Source organism: Echinops telfairi, unplaced genomic scaffold (genome assembly GCF_000313985.2).
Source record: "Echinops telfairi isolate 266 unplaced genomic scaffold, ASM31398v2 ScPeMD7_7469;HRSCAF=8507_1, whole genome shotgun sequence".
Classification (NCBI taxonomy): Eukaryota; Metazoa; Chordata; class Mammalia; order Afrosoricida; family Tenrecidae; genus Echinops; species Echinops telfairi.
In genome coordinates this window covers 138,354,766-138,375,609 of record NW_022111373.1, presented here as the reverse complement: position 1 = coordinate 138,375,609, position 20,844 = coordinate 138,354,766, and the positions used below count along the sequence as shown (strand labels likewise).

General features: G+C 56.3%; 1 protein-coding gene across 1 annotated transcript in view; it reads left to right on the top strand.

Annotated features, from left to right (window-relative positions):
* The window catches only part of LOC123521108 (triple functional domain protein-like), a 34,266-nt gene extending 14,503 nt beyond the window's left edge, over positions 1 to 19,763 (top strand). Inside the window, exons 9-20 of the mRNA XM_045285278.1 lie at positions 2,277 to 2,291; positions 3,240 to 4,031; positions 4,818 to 4,972; positions 8,321 to 8,571; positions 9,318 to 9,456; positions 10,296 to 10,323; positions 10,536 to 10,698; positions 10,954 to 11,075; positions 13,568 to 13,646; positions 14,803 to 15,003; positions 16,271 to 16,409; positions 17,345 to 19,763. Of these exons, the coding sequence (XP_045141213.1) occupies positions 2,277 to 2,291; positions 3,240 to 4,031; positions 4,818 to 4,972; positions 8,321 to 8,571; positions 9,318 to 9,456; positions 10,296 to 10,323; positions 10,536 to 10,698; positions 10,954 to 11,075; positions 13,568 to 13,646; positions 14,803 to 15,003; positions 16,271 to 16,409; positions 17,345 to 17,887 (2,627 nt within the window). The 3' untranslated portion in view covers positions 17,888 to 19,763. The remainder of the gene's footprint in view (positions 1 to 2,276; positions 2,292 to 3,239; positions 4,032 to 4,817; positions 4,973 to 8,320; positions 8,572 to 9,317; positions 9,457 to 10,295; positions 10,324 to 10,535; positions 10,699 to 10,953; positions 11,076 to 13,567; positions 13,647 to 14,802; positions 15,004 to 16,270; positions 16,410 to 17,344) is intronic.
* The last annotated feature ends 1,081 nt before the right edge of the window (positions 19,764 to 20,844 follow it).

Below are 20,844 nucleotides of genomic sequence, written 5' to 3'. Positions count from 1 at the left end.
CACTTTGTCTTCAGCAATCATGTCGGGAAGGTGAGCATCATGGAATGCCAGTTTAACAGAACAAAGTGTCTTGCATTGAGGGAGTCCTTGAGTGGAGGCCCAGTGTCCATGTGCTACCTTAATACTAAATTTATACATATATGTACTTAGATCTATTTCCACATCCTCATATATAAATATATTCACATATGTACATGGCTTTATTTAGACTTCTATAAATGCCCTTTACCTCCTAGCTCTTTCCTCTATTTCCTTTCACTTTCTTCTTGTCCCACTATCATGTTCAGCCTTCATTAGGGTTTCAGTAATTCCTCTTGGTTACTTTACCCTTGGTCATGCCCTACCAGGCCTCCTACACCCTCCTAACCACCAATTTGGATCACTTGTTCCCTTGTCCCTGGGTTTGTTAACACTCTACCACATATTGTTATTGCTGTTAGCTGCCCCCAAGTCAGCTCCTGGCACATAGCGGCCCCCGTGTCTCAGAGTCACCCCTGCCCCATAGGGCTTCCTTGGCCATCAGGTCGATGGAAGCAGGTCTCCAGGGCTTCCTTTCACGGAGCTGCTAGCTGGGTTCAAACCCACCAGCCTGTCAGTTGGCAGTGACCGCAAACCTCATGCACCACCCAGTCTCCTGCCCAAACATGGAACTCTGGGAAAATTGGGAAATGTTTCTCAACTTTTTGACTACTGGGAAATATAACATTTTCTTTCAAAATAAAGAGTGAACTAACACCAAATTATGCAAATTTGATTCAGCCAGGATGTGGAAGCATGCAGCTTCCCCCTACTATCCAAAATAGAATGTTCTACTGAAAACTTTCACGAGCCACAACGATGTAAATCAAACGAACTATCGTTGATGTTGTTGTTGTTGTTAGATGCCATGAGTCTCTTCCTGCTCATGGTGACCTCAGGCACAACAGAACGAAACACTGCCCATGTCTGTGCCATCCTCCCAATTGTTATGTTTGACCTCACTGTGTAGTCAGTGTTTCAATCCATCTCATCTGGGCTCTTCATCTTTTCCCATGCCCCTCTACTTGACCAAGCATGATGTCCTTCTCCAGGAACTGGTCCCTCCTGATAACATGTCCAAAGTGCAATACAGAGTCTCGCCATCCTTGCCTGTAAGCAGCATTCTGGCTGCACGTCTTCCAAGACAGATGTTTGTGCTTTTGGCAGTCCATGGAACGTTCAACATTCTGCACCAGCACCGTAATTCAAATGCATCAATTCTCCTCCACTCGTCCCTGTTCATTGTCCAACTTTCACATGCATACGAGCAATGGAAAACACCCTGGTTTGCACCGGGTGTGTCCTCAGCCTCAAAGTGACATCCTTGCTCTTCGACACTTTACAGAGATCTTGGGCAGCAGATTTACCCTGTGCAGTGCATCGCTTAATTTCTTGACTGCTGCCGCCAGGAGTATTGATTGTGGATTCAAGCAAGATTAAATGTTTGACAACTTCGATCTATTTTTCCACTTATTGTTACCTAGTGTTCCAGTTGTGAGGAGTTGGGTTTTCTTTATATTAAGTTGTGATTCATACTGAAGGCTACATTCCTTAGTTTCGTCAGCAAATACTCCAAGTCCTCCTCACTTTGAGCAAGCCAAATTTGCTCATCTGCATATCGTAGGTTGTTGGCAAGTCTCCCTCTGATCCTGTTGCCACATTCTTCTGCATAGAAGAAACCAGTACCAGTAATTTATATGGGGAAAAGCTTCCAATATTCCCAGACCTAAAAATAACCTACCAACTAGCACATCCAACATACAATAAGTAGCCCTAGCACAGTAAAAGCAGTAGTGATACGGTACAAATACTGCCTATACTAGGGGCTTCCAAAAGTTCATAGAAAAATGGAATTGGAATTCTTCCATGAACTTTCTCGCTAATCCTTGTACCTTGTCGTTCCCGGAGAAAGAGCTAGGGTTGCTACTTTTTCTATGCAGGGTGCATGTTGCCTCTGTTAATGGCTGAGTGCTGGTTCCCCTAATTCAGATTCCCACATTTGTGTAAAGTGAAATTCATCTTTAATTTGCAAAGACAGGGAGGTAGGTCTTTCGTGAAAACATACTTCTGAAAAGTGGGACATAGCTGTTGAGCAGGATGAAAGAGCTCAGTGTGTGTGTGAGACGTGCCAGGGACCCCGGGATACTGTCACACGCAGACCCAGGCCTCCCATTCCTCCAACATCTTAAGCCCTCGTGAATGGGCATTCACCTTTGCCGTATAAGTAACTTCACACATTTCCCCATGTTTTCCTGCAGGTGACGAGGCTGCACGTGAGTGTGAGCACTTCACCACCCCAAAGGGTCCTTGTCTTTATCTACCTTGCCGCCTTTGTTGCATCCCTCCAGCAGAAGCAGTCATAAATCCAGAGGCCTGTCCAGCTCAGTCTTGGTGGCCTCAGGCACTTCCAGTTCAAAGTCCTTCCCAGACTGGATCTTTCCACCTTTTGTCCTGGCAGTGCCCGCAGGTGCTGGCTGGGCCATCCCTGCTGATGTCTTTTTACACCGGGAGAGGCGGGGAGGCGCGGTTGCCTTTATTCTGCCAAGGGCCATTTGGATTTTTATAATATCATTTGCAGACCATATAAAAGTTTTAAAATTAACTAGGCATATTTGGTCAAACACTTCATTCATTCACCCCTAATGTGATGGCTGGAACGAGGTTAGCGGGTATTGACAGTGAGGTGGAATTGGTGGTGAGGTGAGTGAGGTTAACTGGTATTGATGGTGAGGAGAGCGAGGTTACCTGGTATTGATGATTTCCGGGGAATCCCTGGTTTAGACCGTAGGTTCTCAAACTTATTTGGCCTACCACTTTCTTTTCAGAAGGAAAAAATAAATAAAATTACCCTGTCCCCCCTTAGCAACTAAAAACCTTTGTACTCTAGCCCATAATCAAGGATCAAGTGTAGGCATTGCTTTTGCGGCTCCAGGGGATGGTGCCATCTCAGCCAAGGAGAAAGTGGTTTGGAATTTTATAGGGATGCAGGAGGTAGGCCCACCTACCCTGGGGGGAATCCAAGTCTCGGGAACCTTGTCCCCATTCGCTGTGCCCCTCTGGCTGCCTCCTGCCCCTCACAACACAGGCAACCTACCGTGGGTGCTGGTGCCTTGGGATGCACCCAGCTGACAGCACTGCCATCGTGGGCGTTCCAGCCCCGAGGATGGCGGTCACTTTCCTCGCATATCTTGACCTTTTCGGCCTTTCTTGCTCTCTTGCAGCCTTGACGTCACCCATCGAGTACCAGAGGAACCACAGCGGGGGCAGCGGCGGGGGTAGCGGAGGGAGCGGCGGAGGCGGCGGCGGCGGGGGTCCGGGCGGCAGCAGCGGGAGCAGCAACCACGGAGGTGGCCCTGGCAGCGGGGGCTGTGGCGCGATGCCCAGCTCGAGCCGAGGGCGGCCCTCCAGGATCCCGCAGCCTGTCCGACACCACTCCCCCGTGCTGGTCTCCTCAGCCGCCTCGAGCCAGGCGGAGGCAGACAAGATGTCAGGTACGTCCCTCCCGGAGGCGGCCCCTGGCCCGCCCAGCAGGCCCCCGCCCAGTGGAGAGCGCGAGGGTCCCGACCGAGACGCCGAGCCAGTGCCCAAGATGAAGACGATGGAGAGCCCACGGAAGTCCACCAACGGGTTGGCCAAAGAGGCGCGGGGGCCAGCGGAGGACGGACGCCCGAGGGCCAGCCTGGGCGCCCTGCCCCTGACCAAGCCCCGGCCGGGAGCCACCTCGCCCCTGAACTCGCCGCTGGCCACCACGTTCCCCTCCCCGCTGGGCAAGGAGCCCTTCCCCCCCAGCAGCCCCCTGCAGAAAGGGGGCTCCTTCTGGAGCGCCACCCCCGCCTCCCCAGCCAGCCGGCCCGGCTCCTTCACCTTCCCGGGGGACAGCGACTCCCTGCAGCGGCAGGCGCAGCGCCACGCGGCCCCCAGCAAGGACACGGACCGCATGAGCACGTGCTCCTCGGCCAGCGAGCAGTCCGTGCAGTCCACCCAGAGCAACGGGGTAAGCCCGCCGCCGCCAGGCACGCCCCCGCGCGGCCCGGCCCGCCGCCGCTTCTAAACCGTTCGTCCGTCGGTCCGTCAGTCCTCGCTCTACTAACTCCTGCTCCGGCCGCGCAGCCAACTGGACTCTCCGCCGCCGGGGCCTGGTCACGTGAAGGCACGGCGCCACTGCACGCCCCGCCGGGCCCTGCCGCCTCCCACTAACGCTCTCCTTGCTTTGTGTGTGTCTCCTAACGAGAGAAAGCGTCTCTAACCTTCCGAGCGTCTGTCCCACCTGCAGCGCCACCTCCGGGACCTCCTCCTCCTCCTCCTCCTGGCCGCTGTCCCCGCCCGCCCCGCTGCACCGGGCTCTGCTCCTTCCTCTCTGCGCGCTCCTCCTCCTGGGCGCCACCTCTTTCCGGCCTTCCACGTCGTCTTGGGCGCTCTGACTCCTCTGCCTAAAGCAATTCCCTCCTGGAGACTTCCAGCCCAGCGGCACCTCTGAGCTGACACGGGGGGCGGGGGCAGGAAGCTGCCCGGTGGGGAGAGTTCTCCAGCCCGGGGGGGCCTCTGCCAGAGACAGACTTGGAGGGGCTCCGGTGCACAAGGGCTGAGCTGCGCCCACCCGCCGAGGGCGCAGGGCAGTGGGCGTGGCCGCCCCTCGGGGCTCTGGACAGGGGAGCCCCCAGCCAGTGGCTTCCGTGGTGGTGGGCAGCCCGAGGAGTGCTGGCCGCCAGCGTGGCTTGCTCACGCTGCTCCCCAACTGTCCTGGCGCTCTGAAAGCGCGCAGGAGTGAAGCGAGCCCTTCGAAGGAGTGTGTGTTTGAGCTCTTTATAAATTTTTAATACATTTCCCGAAAAGGGTCTGTGTCTCTCTTTATAAAAACAAAGCTGGCTGTTGCACGTATATCCCTTTCTCTGGGACTCTTGAGATAAAGCTTTGCTGGGTTGGCTTGGTTTTGCCTCTCCTCCTACTTCTTCAGGTATCTTGATAACTCCGGTGTTCAGGTTAACCAGTCTTGGTACTTTGATTTATACTGGAGTCTCATCTGCAAAGATGGCCCCAGCCTCCCTGCGTTGGCCGTCCCTGCAGCCCCTGTTACTACTCTCTAGAGCAGCGGTTCACAACCTGTGGGTTGCGACTCCTTTGGGGGTTGAATGACCCTTTCACGGGGGCCGCCCGATTCATACCAGTGGCAAAATGACAGTGATGAAGTAGCAACGAAAATAAATTTATGGTTGGGGAATCACCACAACATGAGGAACTATATTAATGGGTCACAGCATTAGGAAGGTTGAAAACCACTGCTCTAGAATCTAGACAGAGGTGCAGTGCTAGGGGCCAGATGCAGGCCTGCCTGTGCCCAGGGTTCAGCCTGGTGAAGAGGTGTCTGTGGCTTTGGGGGACACCCAAGCTTTTAGCACCTTCGGGCATGGAGGGAGTCTGTGGTGGCCCCATGACACTGGCCGAGCACCCTCTGCTGAACCCCCAGGGACACACCCCGTCCAGCAAGGTAGGCATTCTCAGAAAATGCGCTTCAGAATTAGCACCTTAGCTGCTGCCAGTGAGTGGCTGCCTCTGAGAGAGAGGCACACTAGCCAGTACCCGTTCCTTCCCGCACTTTCTCTGGAGACTTGCCTGATAGTTACGTCCATCTTCCACTTTTTCAGGCATGGCAGGCAGCCCCGATTCCCCACGGTGCTTAACTGGCAAAGCCAGCTGTGGTGGAGTTGATTTTGACTCCCGGCGACAAACCTTGTGTGTGGTGGAATAGAACTCCCATAGGGTGCTTAATGGCCAGTGGGTCAGATTTCAGTGCTCAGGACTTAATTCTGAGGTGCCTCTGGGTGGACGCAAACCCCCAACTTCTCAGTTACCAGCTGATCACCATGACCCTTGGCACCCACCCTCAGGCACTCCCACCATTATTCTCAAACTCAAACCTCACTACCATTACTACATAGGAGAGTCACGAAACTATGGAAATGCCCCAGGTGGGAAGGTGCTAGAGGTCTAGAGTGAGGCTCAAACTGCTCTCTGGGAACAGTGTTTCCTTACAAGGAATGGTCTTCCTCGTCCCCTGTCCCCTGTTTGGACCAGAATGCCCCCGGGGGCCATGGTAGCAGAGGTAGCCTTTGTCACAGCCCTGGCCAGGCCACACCACCACTCCCATCCCACAGCCCTGGTCCTTGTCCCCTCACACAGCGTTGGCGGGAGCTTTTGCAGAGAGCAACTCGCATCAGGCTTGCAGCTCCCTGAATGGTGTGTAAGCCGGCAGGCCTGCAGCTCCAGGGCCTGGTCTCTGTGACCGTGCAACTGGCCAGTCCCTCACAACCCTGACTGTCCCAGAAACCAGGAGGCTCTGGGCAGATTGACTAACACCTCCCTTCCCCCCACCACCACCACCCACCACTGTGAGGTCCATTCCCACAGGCCAGGTGATGGCTGTGAGGAGAACCCAAGGTGGCCTTTCAGAGCTCACTATACCTGCCAGCACCAGACTGTGTGGCACAGTGCTCCCACAATGCCATGCGGCCCAGGGCAGTCGATTTCCCAAAGCAGTTCTACCTCAGAAAGTTGTTTCACTATTTTGACAAGTTTGTCTTTGTAATCTCAAGAGCACTGGACATCCCCATCTAAGTCTGGGTGTGACACCCAGACTACTGCGATTGAGTCAATTCCAACTCTCGTGTAGTGGATTATGCGTTGCACTGCTAACCCCAAAGCTGGCAGCTCAAAACCATCAGCCGCTCTGTGGGAGAAAGATAGGAGACTTTGTACTCCTATAAAGAGCTACAGTCTCAGAACGCACAGGGGCAGTAGTACCCCGTCCTAGAGGGTCGCTAGGAGTTTGCATGCTAACTCAATGCCGTCAGGACAATGCTGACTCATAGCAAGCCCCCTGGGAATTTCTAAGGCTGTAACTGTTCACAGGAGTAGAAAGCCCAGTCTTTCTCCCATGGAGCTGCTGGTGGTTTCCAACTGCCAACCCTGCGGATCGCAGACCAGTGAGTAACCACTGTGCCACCAGGGATCCTCTAAAGCACATGCTAAAAGCACCCACAGTTGTCTAAATTCACGCACAGGGCCTCTGCTCCAGGGAGTCCCCAGGGGACAGGGTGAGCTACCCAACACTAGCAAGGACCAGAAAGGAGCTGTATGTAGGTCCTGCTCCTTTTAAATGACCCTGGTTGCTGTCCACCTTGGAGCGGTAGGTGGCTGTGGTCATCCTCCGCTCTGCTGCCTGGAAGAGACAGGGTCTCCTCATGTGTGGACTGCTTCACGCCCCGTCCCACATGACCCTAGCATGAGCTGTCCGAGAACTTGGCAAGTTACCTGGCAGGCGGCCTCTGGGCCTCCTAGGCTGGTTGGGCTGGACACTAGGTAGTGTGCTCCTCGTCCCAGCTGATGGCCCAGGGCAACTCGGTCTTAGGGAGGGCCTCTGTTCCACCTTCTCCCCTAAAAGATGTCTTGATCGCTGGAGCAAGGCTGGCACCCATGTTGCTGGCTCCTGTCCCACCACTCCCTGACCCAGCTTGCAGCTCTAAGAAGCCATCACTGTAAGGCTTGGGCACCCTCTCCCCATGGGGGGCATTCATTGGGCCGGTTGCTGGAATAGATGCCAGTGCTAAGGTAGTGATCCAAAGTGGGCCGCAGGATGGGCTGGGGCTACATCTCCCATCGAAGTCCAGTCCCACACCTGAGAGGATGTGCCTTATACCTCCGTGGCAGCCGTACCCCAGGACCTCAGCTCACCCATGCTCCTAGGAGGGACCCGTGCAGCCTCTGCAGGCACCCTGAGCGAAAGGGAAACCTGAGTGACGCACAGGCACGCCCAGCCACCAGCATGCTTCTAGAACCTACCTTCTTGATGAACCTGCTGTCCAGCAGAGGGTGGGGGTGCTTCCTTGTCCGCCGACTGTGTGCTCTGTCTGTGGATCGTTCCCTGTGGTCTTTAGATGGAGTGGGCGAACGTGAGTGCATTTTCACATTGCTGGCCTCGGTTGAGGACAGCGAGGTGGCGGCAGCTCCAGGCATCAAGCCGTTGCTGTGAGGGTGGGAGGAGGCCCAGGGCATGACGGCAACCAGGCTCCCGGGAAAGAACTTCTTTGTTCCTCTCCAAACTGTTCCAGAGAAGTCCCGATTTGTTTGAGTTGTCGAAAAGGAAAAAAAACAAAAAACAGGCAGGCCACATGAGCAAGACGGGTGTGCGACGAAACCACTAGACGCCACGCCCCCACCCACGGGGATCCGGCGGCCACCGACCAGGGAGAGCGGGTCACCAGCCTGCCCTTCACACGAGCCTTCCTGTCCCCTCCCCGCCCTGCAGAGTGAAAGCAGCAGCAGCAGCAGCAATATCTCCACCATGTTGGTGACACACGATTACACGGCAGTGAAGGAGGATGAGATCAACGTCTATCAAGGAGAGGTCGTTCAAATTCTAGCCAGCAACCAACAGAACATGTTCTTGGTGTTCCGAGCCGCCACCGACCAGTGCCCCGCCGCTGAGGGCTGGATTCCGGGCTTTGTCCTGGGGCACACCAGTGCTGTCGTCCTGGAGAACCCCGATGGGACCCTCAAGTGAGTGGGTGGCTGCCCTCTGAGGTTGGGGGGTGGGGCCTCCAGGCGATATGCGGAGCACCCCACCACATTGCAGAGGCCATCATCAGTCTTACCGAAGCAGGCTCCGTCGTCGTCACTGGGGCTGCTGTTGCCGAGAGGCGGGAGGCCCCAGGAGGACCTCTAACTAGAGCAGATTCACCTCCAGTCAGAATGTGTCCGCCCCCAAAGGAAGGAGGGGTGTCCTCCCCGTTGACCAGCCACTTTCTGGCAGGTTCTTTCAGTAACCCACATTTAGGGACACTTGACTTGGCGGGTCACAAAGTGGGCATGGCAGTCACTTAGTAACTGGAGGTCTTGGTGGGTTGTAAGGTGCAGACCCCAACCTGCAGCTGGGGTCTGCCAGGGAGTGTGACCTGTCACCGGTAAGAGGAGGGTGGAGCCCCCAGCCCGCCCCTCCGCAGGGGAAGGCGAGTCAGTTGAATCACTTTGAAACCTTGAAGCAGCTTGCTGCCTGAAGCCGTTTAAAGGAAGTTGAGTTTGGGTGCCAACAGTAGAACCTGCTTGGGGAGAGGGAAGCCAAGCCGTGCTTTCTCGGGCTCTGGGTTGGTGTGGGCTCAGCCCCACCACTGAGCCTCGGATGCCCGGCTGGGCCCCAGAAGTCTCATGTTCGGCTCTCTGCGGATGCTTTCTGTGTCCTGCCCTGAGCACAGAAAGCCACCCTGATGGCTGCCGTTCTCCCCTTCCTGCCCCCCACCCCCAACCAGGAAGTCAACATCTTGGCACACGGCACTCCGTTTAAGGAAAAAACCCGAGAGGAAAGACAAAGACGGCAAAAGAGACGGCAAGTTAGAGAACGGTTACCGGAAACCACGGGAAGGGCTCAGCAACAAGGTGTCTGTGAAGGTGAGTGGCCGGGTAGGGGTGGGGCAGCCCCTCCCACGGAGACACGCCCCACCTTGCCCGGCCAGTCCAGTGCCGAGGACACTGGATTTGGGGGAACCAGGTGCCCACACCCACACCTCCCCAGAGGCGCAGGCACCCTACCAAGGAGAGCGTGTGGTGTCTAGCTGAGGCAGAGAGACCTGGTTCTCAGAGGACACTGATGTTTCAGCTGCGGTGGGGGGAGTGAGTGGCCCACATTGTGGACACGCTGACTGTCTTTGTGGACTTCCCCCCAAAGCTGCTCTGTGGAGGGAATAGAACGGGCCGGGGTCCAGTTCTCAGCGCCATCCTGATCGTAGATCTCGGGGTCCAGTTCTCAGCGCCATCCTGATCGTAGATCTTGTCTCTGGAGCAGCTGGTGGGCTCGTTGGCAGCCGAGCACGTTAAGCATGGAGCCACAGGGCTGCTCTGTAGTCAGAGTGCCTCACGCCTGTGGGGGTCTCACCTGGAGCCCTTCACCAGACCTGGGCAAGCCTGCGGTGCCCATAGGAGGGTGGCAGCAGCGGACCAGCCCTGGGGAGGAAGCAGACCCCCTCACTCAGCAGTCTTGGAGTGGGAGAGGGCAGAGGAAGGAAAAACTCACCCAAATTAAGAGGCAGGGTGGGGCGGCGGGGGCTTGATGCTTTCACGTGCATTTAAAGACGGAAGGCAAAGGCGGTCTGTTTCGTAAGAAACCGGACAGGTCCAGTTTCTTTTCTATCTCCCCTCATCTCAACAGGAGTTATAGCTCTGGATTGAAAGTAATACCCCTCAAAGGCATTCTCAGTTTTGGTTGATCCCTGTTTGCTTTTCCCTTTCAGCTCCTCAATCCCAACTACATTTATGATGGTGAGCCCTGTGTTTTTCTCCTTCTTGTTCCGGGGGCTAGAGGCCTGCAGAGTGGGTGTCCCAGGCTCACGCGTGGTCTCTGCGTGCTTTTCTGTGGCCCTCTGGGCCTGGGCGGCGGCCTGGGTCTTCTGGTTTGTTGGGGCAGCGTCGGTAGGAGCGGGAGAGCATGCAGGGCTCCTAGCGTTGACCTGCCCCTCCTCCCCACCCTGCAGTTCCCCCCGAGTTTGTCGTTCCATTGAGCGAGGTCACGTGCGAGACAGGGGAGACCGTTGTTCTCAGATGTCGCGTTTGTGGCCGTCCCAAGGCGTCCGTCACCTGGAAGGGCCCTGAACACAACACCTTGAACAACGACGGCCACTACAGCATCTCCTACAGGTGAGCCGCCGGCTGAGGGGCAGGCAGCGTGGCCCTGCAGCCGAGTGGCGCCCCCTTGCCGTGTCTGTTGCCGGCCATCAGCACTCACTGTGAGCCGCACAGTCCCTTCTGGGTGTCCAGAGTCATGGTCCTGCACACCGTTCTCAGCGCTTGGCTCTTAGCTCCTTGTGGCCCCGAAGGAGGGTGTCCTGGGGTGTGGGCGGCGGTGCACTGGTGAGAGGGACCTTCCCTGATGCCCAGGATCCTGTGTGGCAGTGATTTAGGGGAGGCCGCTCTGAAGATTGTCGGCGCGACCACGGAGGACGACGGCCTCTACACATGCATTGCGGTGAACGACATGGGCACGGCCTCATCGTCGGCCAGCCTGCGGGTTCTAGGTGAGCTGCCCCATCCGAGCTCCAGTCTCCGGGGGGCTATGGACCCCCTGGGGCTACAGGCCCTTCCCCTGATGTGGACGTGGCCCCGGGGCCAGCAGTGAGTCAGGAGAGAGCTGCACGTCCCAACCACAGTCACCAGGGTCTCCCAGGGCCTGCAAGTGGGGAGAGGGAGGGGCGGCAGTGGGCAGGGAAGGCCTTTGGCCTCCCACTTGGCGTGGGCACTGCTGGCCAGCTCTGCTCTCGCTGTCAGAGGGCACTACAGGCATACCCCCCGGTGGCGCGCTTCCTCCCAGAGAGGCTGGCGGAAGGTGGTCTCGGTCAGAACTGAAATCAGAAGGAAGGGGCAGGGGAGCACCCACCTGCCCCTGACTCTGAACCCGCGTGCTGGCTCCTCACAGCTACCCTGCCCAGAGGGGGGTCCCGTCCTCCATTCTGGCTCTGCTCTGAGTGCTCCATCTCTCCTCAGTTCAGCCATGAGCCACCGGAGGCCACACTCAGGTCTGAGCCCAGGAAATACTAACCCACATGCAGTGATGTCTGAGCAACCCTGCAGGGCAGGGTAGACCATTCCTGGAGGGTGCCCAAGGCAGACAGCCGGTGGTTTTGAACTACCAGCCTGGCAGTCCGCAGCCCTAGTCTTCGCCCACAGTGCCACCAGGATCTTACCTCTTAGACCTCTTGACCCCGACCCCTACAGCTCTGTCTGACGTTCATAGGCCCTCAGTAGACAGCGCTTCCCAGCTGGTTCTCACCGCCCCTCAGAGAAGTCCCACGAGGCGATGAAGGGTGCCACGTCCAGAGACACCCAGGCCTGGGACACGGCTGTCCAAAGGGTGCTCCTCAACCCAAACTGACAGGTGAATGGATGCCTGGCCCACAGGAAGCAGCATCCACCTCAGGAATCATACCTGCACCATGCAACCTGGCTGAAGCCTTTTCCCAGGAAAACTGGGACCCTGGGGTGACCGAGCCACTGGTGTCCTGCTTTCAGAGCGCTAGGACGAGTCCGACGCAGGTGCCCCTTCCCCTTTGGTCAGTAGAGAGGTGTCTAGAGAGAGGAGACCCAAGGGGGGAGGCGATGAGAGGAAGGCCAGGTCTGTTCTCAGCCCGCCCGGACCTGCCACCCCAGTGCTCTTTGGAAGGACAGCACTTCCCTTACGACCACTCAGTCTGCCCTTTCCTGATGACCAGCCATCCTCAGAGCGCCCTCTCTGAGAAGCCCTTGGGATTTGCTGTTTCCGTGCATCCGGCTCAGCCACCTGACAGTGTCTCCTTTGCCTTCTGTGTGGACGTGGTCCTCTCCCACCAGCTGCCAGAGCTTGGGGGTCTGCTCCCACCCAGCCTTGCTGCCTCTCAGCTGTTCAAGGAGCTCAAAGGGTCAGGCCTCCATCCGTCCATCTGTCCATCCGTCCGTCTCTGCCTGGGGCAGGGAAGCTGCTCTCCTGGTGGGGGCTTCCAGTGGCCACACAGAGCTGGTAGTAATCTGAGCCACAGGTACTTCCTGTGGCTTCAAGGTGTTCACGGAAGAGGGGGATCTGGATAGAATGGGGTTCTCCTTAGGACTTTGGAAAGTCCGCTCCCCCCACTCCCCACCATCCATGGCCCACAAGTGGCTGGATGACACCAACACTGTCTACCAACATCCTCTCCATGTTTCCCATCTATGACGCCTCCCACCCAGTGAACCTTGTTTCTGTGAGGGACACGGCTCGCCCGTCTGGCCAATGGAAAGGCAAGACAAGGCCACGTCTGTTGTGGTGGAATTGAGCCAGTAGCCACACTGAAGGGGGGAAAATGTATTTCATAGATTACTCTCTCCCCATCGGGCCAAAGTACTTTGATTTCATCATCCAGCGAGCACCTTACGAAATCGTTCTTAAATCTGGTGCTGCTTGGTTCTTCCCAGGCGTGCCTGTTACTCTGACCGCCTTCACTCTCTCTCCGCCTTCACTCTCTCTGGTGGTTTGGGTCTCTGTCCCGTGCCAGGGGCTCCCTGGCGTCACCTTCACAGAAACAGATCACCAGGGCTTCTCACACTGCGCCACAGCGGGAGGGTTCAAACCACCAACATTTTGCTTGGCAGCTGAGCACTGAACCATGGTGCCACCAGGGCACACACCCCATTGTCCCCACCACCTCCCATCGAGATAGCTACGGAACTGCCTTGCGTGCTGTGGGTACTGGAAGCATACCGTCCCATCCTCCTTCAGACCAGCACACTTCAAATGCCCAACTGGCCACCTATGGTCGCCGTGCTGACCCACACGAGCCTGCAGAAAGCTGAGCTTGGGGTCCTATCGGGTCCTCTAGTGTCACTAGGAGCTATAATCGGCCTGATGGCTGTGGACGTGGTCTGGCTCACCCACGAGCTCAGAACCCTGTAGGGTCCCCTAGGGTGGCTCTGTGTAGGAGTCAGGGTGACACTGCAGGCTCAGTTCAGCCCACCCCGCTCAGAACCCCCGTGCTCAAAGCAAGCACCGACCTCGTTGCAGGTCCAGGGAGTGATGGGATCATGGTGACCTGGAAGGACAACTTCGACTCCTTCTACAGTGAAGTGGCTGAGCTCGGCAGGTACTCCCACTGACCCCGGGCCCCTGGGGAGAGGGCAGCACAAGCACGCCGTGTGAGAGACTGATAAAAGCTCTACTGTGCACACCATCCATGGGAAATGCTGTCTGTGACCACGGAGGTGTGACCACCAGGCCCTTTACTGCCCCGGCCCCTGGACTGCAGGGCTTGGTTATCTTGGGGAATTTCCAGTTTAAAAGAAGCGGTCATTAGAACTAGATGGAGCGGCATCAGGACGCTCAATGCCAGCATCCACTCCACCTGACAGGACGGGGAGAGAGGTGCCTGTCTGTCCCTGGGCCTGGTCAAACACTGTCCAAGAAGCCCCGCGCAGCAGCCTGCACTCAGTCCCGCCACATCTGTCACCTGTATCCTAGCACGGGCCACCTGCAGCCTTCAGACAACAGTGGTGGATGGTGTGTCGCTGCTCACCTGCCATGGGTGGGTCTGTGGGCCCCCCCAGGCCTCGCTCCATGTCACCCTTCATCCTGAGCGTCCCCGCACAGTGGTGGACACCGATCAAGAGGGGGAGCAGAAGCTGTGAAGCCTCTAAAGACCTTGGGCTTCCTCCACGGTCCTGCACATCCTCCATGTGCTGTGGGTCAGACCCAGACCCACGGGGAAGACTGGGGCACCCCCTCTGGATGCATGCGGGGAGTAAGCCCTGGTGAGATCTGCTCCCCAGTCCTCCCATGTGCAACACAGGCTTATCCCCCTCCAGTCTCGAGAGGCCCGAGTCAGCCGTGCTTGTCTACACGCAGCACACATACACACACATGCACCTCCCAGGCACCCAACGCCAGCTGGCCTGGTGGTGGTTGCCTTCCACACTCCTGCCCCAAAGTGGACTGAGCAGGGCTTCCAGCTGATGAGCAGCGGGAGAAGCAGCCTCCTGAGACCTGCACTGGAATCTCACGGTGTCACTTCTGTCCCGTTCGGTGGTCACAGGCAGTCGCATGGCCCCGCTCCCCTGGGAGAGGAAGTGAGTTCTACAGGCAGATGCAGGTGTGACAGAGCTCAGACTGAGGGACGTGGGCCCCTGTGGTTCCAGGCCTGGGCAGGACTCTGGGCAGGGCAGCCATGGTCCAGCAGAGCGCCCCTCACTGTCTCCCAGACACCTCAGCACCCCGAGTGACTATCTCCCCCACGCCCTTCCCAGGGGCAGGTTCTCCGTCGTGAAGAAATGTGATCAGAAAGGAACCCGGCGAGCGGTGGCCACCAAGTTTGTGAACAAGAGGCTGATGAAGCGCGACCAGGTCACCCACGAGCTCGGGATCCTGCAGCACCTCCAGCACCCCCTCCTCGTCGGCCTGCTGGACACCTTCGAGACCCCCACCAGTTACGTCCTGGTTCTGGAGATGTGCGTACCCACCCGGCCCCGGCCCTCCTGAACCTCCCTCTACCCCTGGGGCCGTTTCCTGCACTCAGGGTCGGGGCTGGGGGATGGAGCCCCTGTGTAAGGCTGGATGGAGGAAGCTGTGACTTGAGGATTCTCCCAGCTTCTCGAACGCATGCATCCTCTCCGCATAGGGTGGCAGGAAGGAGAAGCACCTTCAGGCTGTGTTGTCCTTCCGGGGGGTCCTGCCTGTGCAAGCAACCCCGGCCCCACAGGCTGCTCGCTGGAGCTCAGACAACCTGTGGCCTGGCCGGTTCCCTCGGGGCCCAGGGCACTGAGCTGTCTGGTCAATGTCCACGACTGCTCCCACTAGTCTGGGCTCTGCGAACTGTTTGCATCTACCGCTACCACTGGGTGGTGCCCCCGGCCCAGTCGGCTCCCCCAGCCCCACTACCCCAGTGCTGGGTGCAAGCTGGAGTGTGAACTTCAACCCCTGCCTGGGACATCATGGGTGTGCCCGCTCCTCCAGAATAAACATGCTAGCAGGCAGAGGGGCCTCCCCCAGGGCATCTTCTGGAAGTGGCTGGGCCAGGGTTTGGGCAGACCTCCTGCTCGCTGCTGACCGGGGATTCAGGGGCTCACTTTGCAGCCTCCCCTTGAGGGGGGTTACTGAACTAGAATGAGTCCTGGGGCTTCCTGCCTGCTAGAAGCCTGGCTGCCTCCTGGAGTCTGCCTCCTGGTGACAGCTGTCAGTCCTCCCAGAACCCACAGTTCCACCAGGGTGTCAGAACGCCCTTGTCACCCGCTTCCCCAAGACCAGTCCTGGTCTGCTCCGCACTGCTGTCCACAGGCAGAAGGCAGCGAGTGTGGTTGAGCGAGGCTTGGGCCTGATGGCGCCTGTGGCCATCTTGTTCTGTCTGGTTTTGACTGTCCGCTGTATGTGTTGCCGTAGATACATGGATCTGGTTTTGGTTTGGGAAGCAGACCACCAGGTCTATGACTTTGAACCCACTGGTTTCTGTTCAGTCTCTCGCTAAGAATGTACCTTTCCGCCCGGGCACACTAACCACCCCCACGCAATGTAACAGCACCTCTGGGAGCGGGTGTGTACATGTGAACAGGTGTTTATGTGTGGCTACTCTGGTCGGGATCGACTGAGTGGCCATGGGGTGGGTCGGAGACTCATCCAGTCATGCTGTCCAGTGGAGGGAGAGCCCTGAGGCACAAGTCAGGCACTGGCAGTGGGAGCAAGGAGCAGCCCTCACCACTGTCACCATGCCTCTCTCCGCAGGGCTGACCAGGGCCGCCTCCTGGACTGCGTGGTGCGGTGGGGAAACCTGACCGAGGGGAAGATCAGGATGTACCTGGGGGAGGTGCTGGAAGCCGTCCGATACCTTCACAACTGCAGGATCGCACACCTGGACCTAAAGGTTGGTGGGGGTATCAAGGATGGGGGGCCAGGGGCAGCAGTGCTGCCCACCTGTACCATGTGGCTGACCAGCCACAGAGAGGTGGGATCCCTGGGGGCTGGGGGAAAATACACAGGGCCTTCAAAAATTTCAGGGGAAAATGAAATGAAAGGATATTGGAATTTCTTCACGAACTACTTAAATCCCCCCACCCACCCCAATAAGGCAGAAGGGAGCCCTGAGGGCATTGTGAGTTAGCATTGTGCTCCTAACCCCAAGATCAGCAGTTCAAAACCACCAGCCACTTCAAGTGAGGAAAGTGAGGCTGTCTACTCCCATAAAGACGGACAACCTTAAGAAACCCACAGGGCCAGCTCTTATCTCCCCGGCCCTGTAGGGTCACTCTGGAGATTAACTTGATGGTAGTGGATTTTCACGGAAGGCCATAGGATATAAACAGAAACCGAGTTCTGTATCTCAGGAGTTTCCATGTCTTAGGCTGCTGACCATAAGTACAGCGGTTTGAAACTATCAACCCCTTCAAGGGAAAACAAGGAGGCTTTTACTCCCATAAAGACGTCCAGCACGGGAAACCCACAGGGGCAGTTCTACCCTGTCCTACAGGGTTGCTATGAGTCAGAATCAATTCGATTGATGACCAGGAGCTTGGGTTTGGGGCTTTATGTTTTGTTTTTAATATTATAGGCCTATATGCAAGAAATAAACTGCTAGGTCTCTGAATATCTCCTGAGATGCAGCCCAGCTTGGCTGCGTCTGGAGCCAGCTGCTTCCAGACCTTAATTATGGCACCGCTGTCAGCCCTCAGTGCCTGAGCCCTCTGGGCACCCATTTCGCACATGAACTGTCTGATCCAGCTGACCTCGCAGGTCCACCTTAAGCGTACGATTCGGGAGTAGAGGGTCCTAAAATGACCATCCACTGCTCCTGCTTTCCAGCCCGAAAACATCCTGGTGGATCAGCGCTCGGCCAAGCCAACCATCAAGCTGGCCGACTTTGGAGATGCCGTCCAACTCAACACGACCTACTACATCCACCCGCTCCTGGGGAACCCCGAGTTCGCGGCCCCCGAGATCATCCTGGGCAACCCCGTCTCCCTGACCACAGACACGTGGAGTGTTGGAGTGCTGGCCTACGTGCTTCTCAGCGGCGTTTCCCCCTTCCTGGACGACAGCGTGGAAGAGACCTGCCTGAACATTTGCCGCCTGGACTTTAGCTTCCCGGACGACTACTTCACAGGGGTGAGCCCGAAGGCCAAGGAGTTCGTGTGTTTCCTCCTGCAGCAGGACCCAACCGCAAGGCCCTCGGCGGCCCTGGCCCTGCAGGAGCCCTGGCTGCAGGCGGGCCTCGGCAAGAGCGCGGACACGCTGGACACGTCCCGACTGACCTCCTTCATCGAGCGGCGCAAACACCAGAACGACGCTGGACCGATCCGTAGCATCAAAAACTTCCTGCAGAGCAGGCTCCTGCCTAGAGTTTGACCTGTCCGGAAGCTCCTTTCTCATTCTCTTTCACCTGCCGATCAGCTGTGAATTCGGATGCTGGAGAGGAAACGCAAAAGCGAAACAAAACGAAACAAGCCCACAAACGCAGCCCACTGCCGGTGTGTTCATCCTGTCACGCTGCCGCCCGAGAGCTCTTGGGACTCAGCGCTGACGCTGCGCTGGGTGGACCCCCCGGCCCCGCCACCCTCAGCGGTTACGGAGGGCCGCTGCCCTACCCACAGTATTTCATTCAGGTTTCTGAAGAAGAAAAGGAAAAGAAAAAAAACTGCAACAGAGAACTTTTTTTAAACAAACAGGAATAGAATTTTGCCAATCCCACCTTTTCCAGATTCACTCGAGAAAAAGCGCCTGCGTGGTATGGACCACGGGGCGTTCACGAACCAATCAAAGATACCGCGCGCCCCCAGGAGGATGTGCCCACCAGGCGACCATGCCTGCGGCCCCAGCTTGAGCCCGGTGCCCACCTGGCTCTAAGCTTGCGTGGCCGCCTGGTCTGCCGGGTGTCACCCCGGACGCCAAACATGCGGGTGACCTCAAGACTGCTGCATAAAACTAGAACCAATCGTTTTGCTCTGATGAAATGTAGGCCTTACTTGTACATAAGACTGTACCTGCCTTCCGTCTGCCCTTCCCCGCTGCCCCTCTGGCACCCACCCACCTCCTGGCCGTACCCTCCCAGAGAGGGGGGTGGGTGGGGACAGAGGGCACTGCCTGCCATGAGAGGACATATGGCTGGTCCCCCCTGCCCATCCCACCCGGTCAATCAGATGGTTGCACAGTATACAGTCAATGGAAATACTGTACATGCACTCACTGGGGTTTCTGTGTGTTTGATTTCATATCATGTGCAATGTTTTGGCTTTAACATTTTATGCAACTATTTATGAAGACCTCTGTTGTACCTGTAATAAATGCATAGAAAAAGCACATGCTTCGTTCAGTGAGCTTTATGGTTTGGGGCGTGTTGCAGGGACGGGCTGGGGGAGGGTGGGTTGTAGCCCGAGAGGGCTATGGGATCCCACTGATTTAACTCTTTGTGAAATTTGTCCGTTTTGAGGTTTGTTTGTTTTTTTTAAAAAAAAAAAAGAGGAAAGGCGTGATTTCATACCCTGAAAATAAAACTGGATAATAGGGTAATAGATTCAAATTGATTATGCTATTATTCAGAATGCCAAAGTATTAGTTGCCCCCTTGCCCCATCTCCACCCTTTACCCTAAATCAGTCTGGACCTTTACAACTTCTTAAGACTTTTCTGATGTCTGATGATGTTTCAACTTTCCGTACAAACATTGGCTCAATTGTGAGCTGATTTGTGAGTCACTTGAAGCCGACCAGCAGAAGCTGTGGCCTGCTGGAGTCCCGGGTCACTGTGACAGAACTCACACTGGCCAGGGGGGCGCCCTAAGCCAAGGCAGCTGGTGTCTGGGCAGGCCTGCGATTTCCTGGACGTCTTTTTAGCAAAAGGCCAGCCAGCCTGCTCCCCAGGCCTGCCGGAGGCCTGGGTCTTGAGCCATAAACGGATGTAGTTTAAAGCTTTGCAGCTGCCAGTGTATTTTTATTTATTCTTTGGTTGCTTGATTTTGTTTTTGTTCATTTGTTTCCTCTTGTAAAATTGTACAGAAACTTTTTTAAAGGAAATTGGATTCAAAACTGGATATGGCTCCATATATAACCTCATAACTTTTATTTGTGGATTTATCATTTTCCTTCATGATTTCAGTTCCGTTTTCTACATGATTTTTGCATGTATATTTCTTTGTACAGAGACTTGACATGTTTACACAGTGTGATGTGATGTAAATATTTTATTTTGCCATCAGTTATTTTAAAAAATTAAACACATTTGCCTGAGTTTTGGTCTTAGGCCTTTTCTTTCGATCGGTAACGACCGAATGGAAGAGTCAGGCCGTGGTGGGAAAGTCTGATGGGGGGTGGGGGGGTCTCTCTCAGTGCAGCGGTGGGGACCATGGGCCCTGCTTATGGAAGACCCCAGATGACAAATCCGGTGAACGGAAACCGACATGGGTAAGACCCCCAGCTGTGACCCAAACTCCGCGACCATTGAGAGCAGGACCTCATCCCAGTGAGATGATCAAAGAGTGCCCCCAGCCCTCAGAAGTTCGCAGGAAGGATGCATCGTGATGGGGTCGCCTGTGAACACAACACGGGAGCCCTGCTTCTCCTGGTGCTGGAAAGCAAAACCAACACCCCAGAGAGCCTTCGAGGAGGGGTCCTCCTGGACTCGTGCCCAGGGTTTCTGACGAGACGAGACGCCGCAGCAGCCACCCCCAACCCAGGGGGATTCCCGCCACCAGCTCTGACGCCACTGGCCCGGCCCGTCTTACAGCAGAAAACTGAGGCTGGGCCGCAAAAGCACCCCTCCCTGCCCTCCCGTGTGCTTTCCTTCAGAGCTGGGGAGTGTTCTTGCTCGGCATACAGTAAAGGTTTAGCTTTCCATTGTCTTCCCATAATCTCAAACGTAGAGCTGATCAGAAAGGCTGCCTTTCACCTGCCTTGTTGTTGGGCCTCGTTTCACGGGGCCCAGGGGCATTGGTGGCTCTTTGGGCTCAGGATGGAGTGCAAAATCCAGTACTGGGTTCTAATGCACCGCAGCAGCCCGGCAGCAGGCCTCGGAGTGTGCCACCTGGCAGAACCCAACTCCACCCCTGTCAGCAGCATAAAAACCAGGAGGTGTGTAGACAACTGGTGCATGAGGGGATTGTGCCTGAAAAAAACATTTCCAGGGAGAAGGCCATTTTGATCTTTGTTCTATAATGCGTACTATCTAGGTTCCTCTCTCTCTGTTTGAAAGGTTTATAAGTAGTAACACAGAAAATATAAAATAGTGTTTTATATCCTGCATGTTACTACTTAAAAACTTTCTGGGGTCTTAAAGGCTTGAAGATATACCAGCGGCCATCTAGCTCAGAAG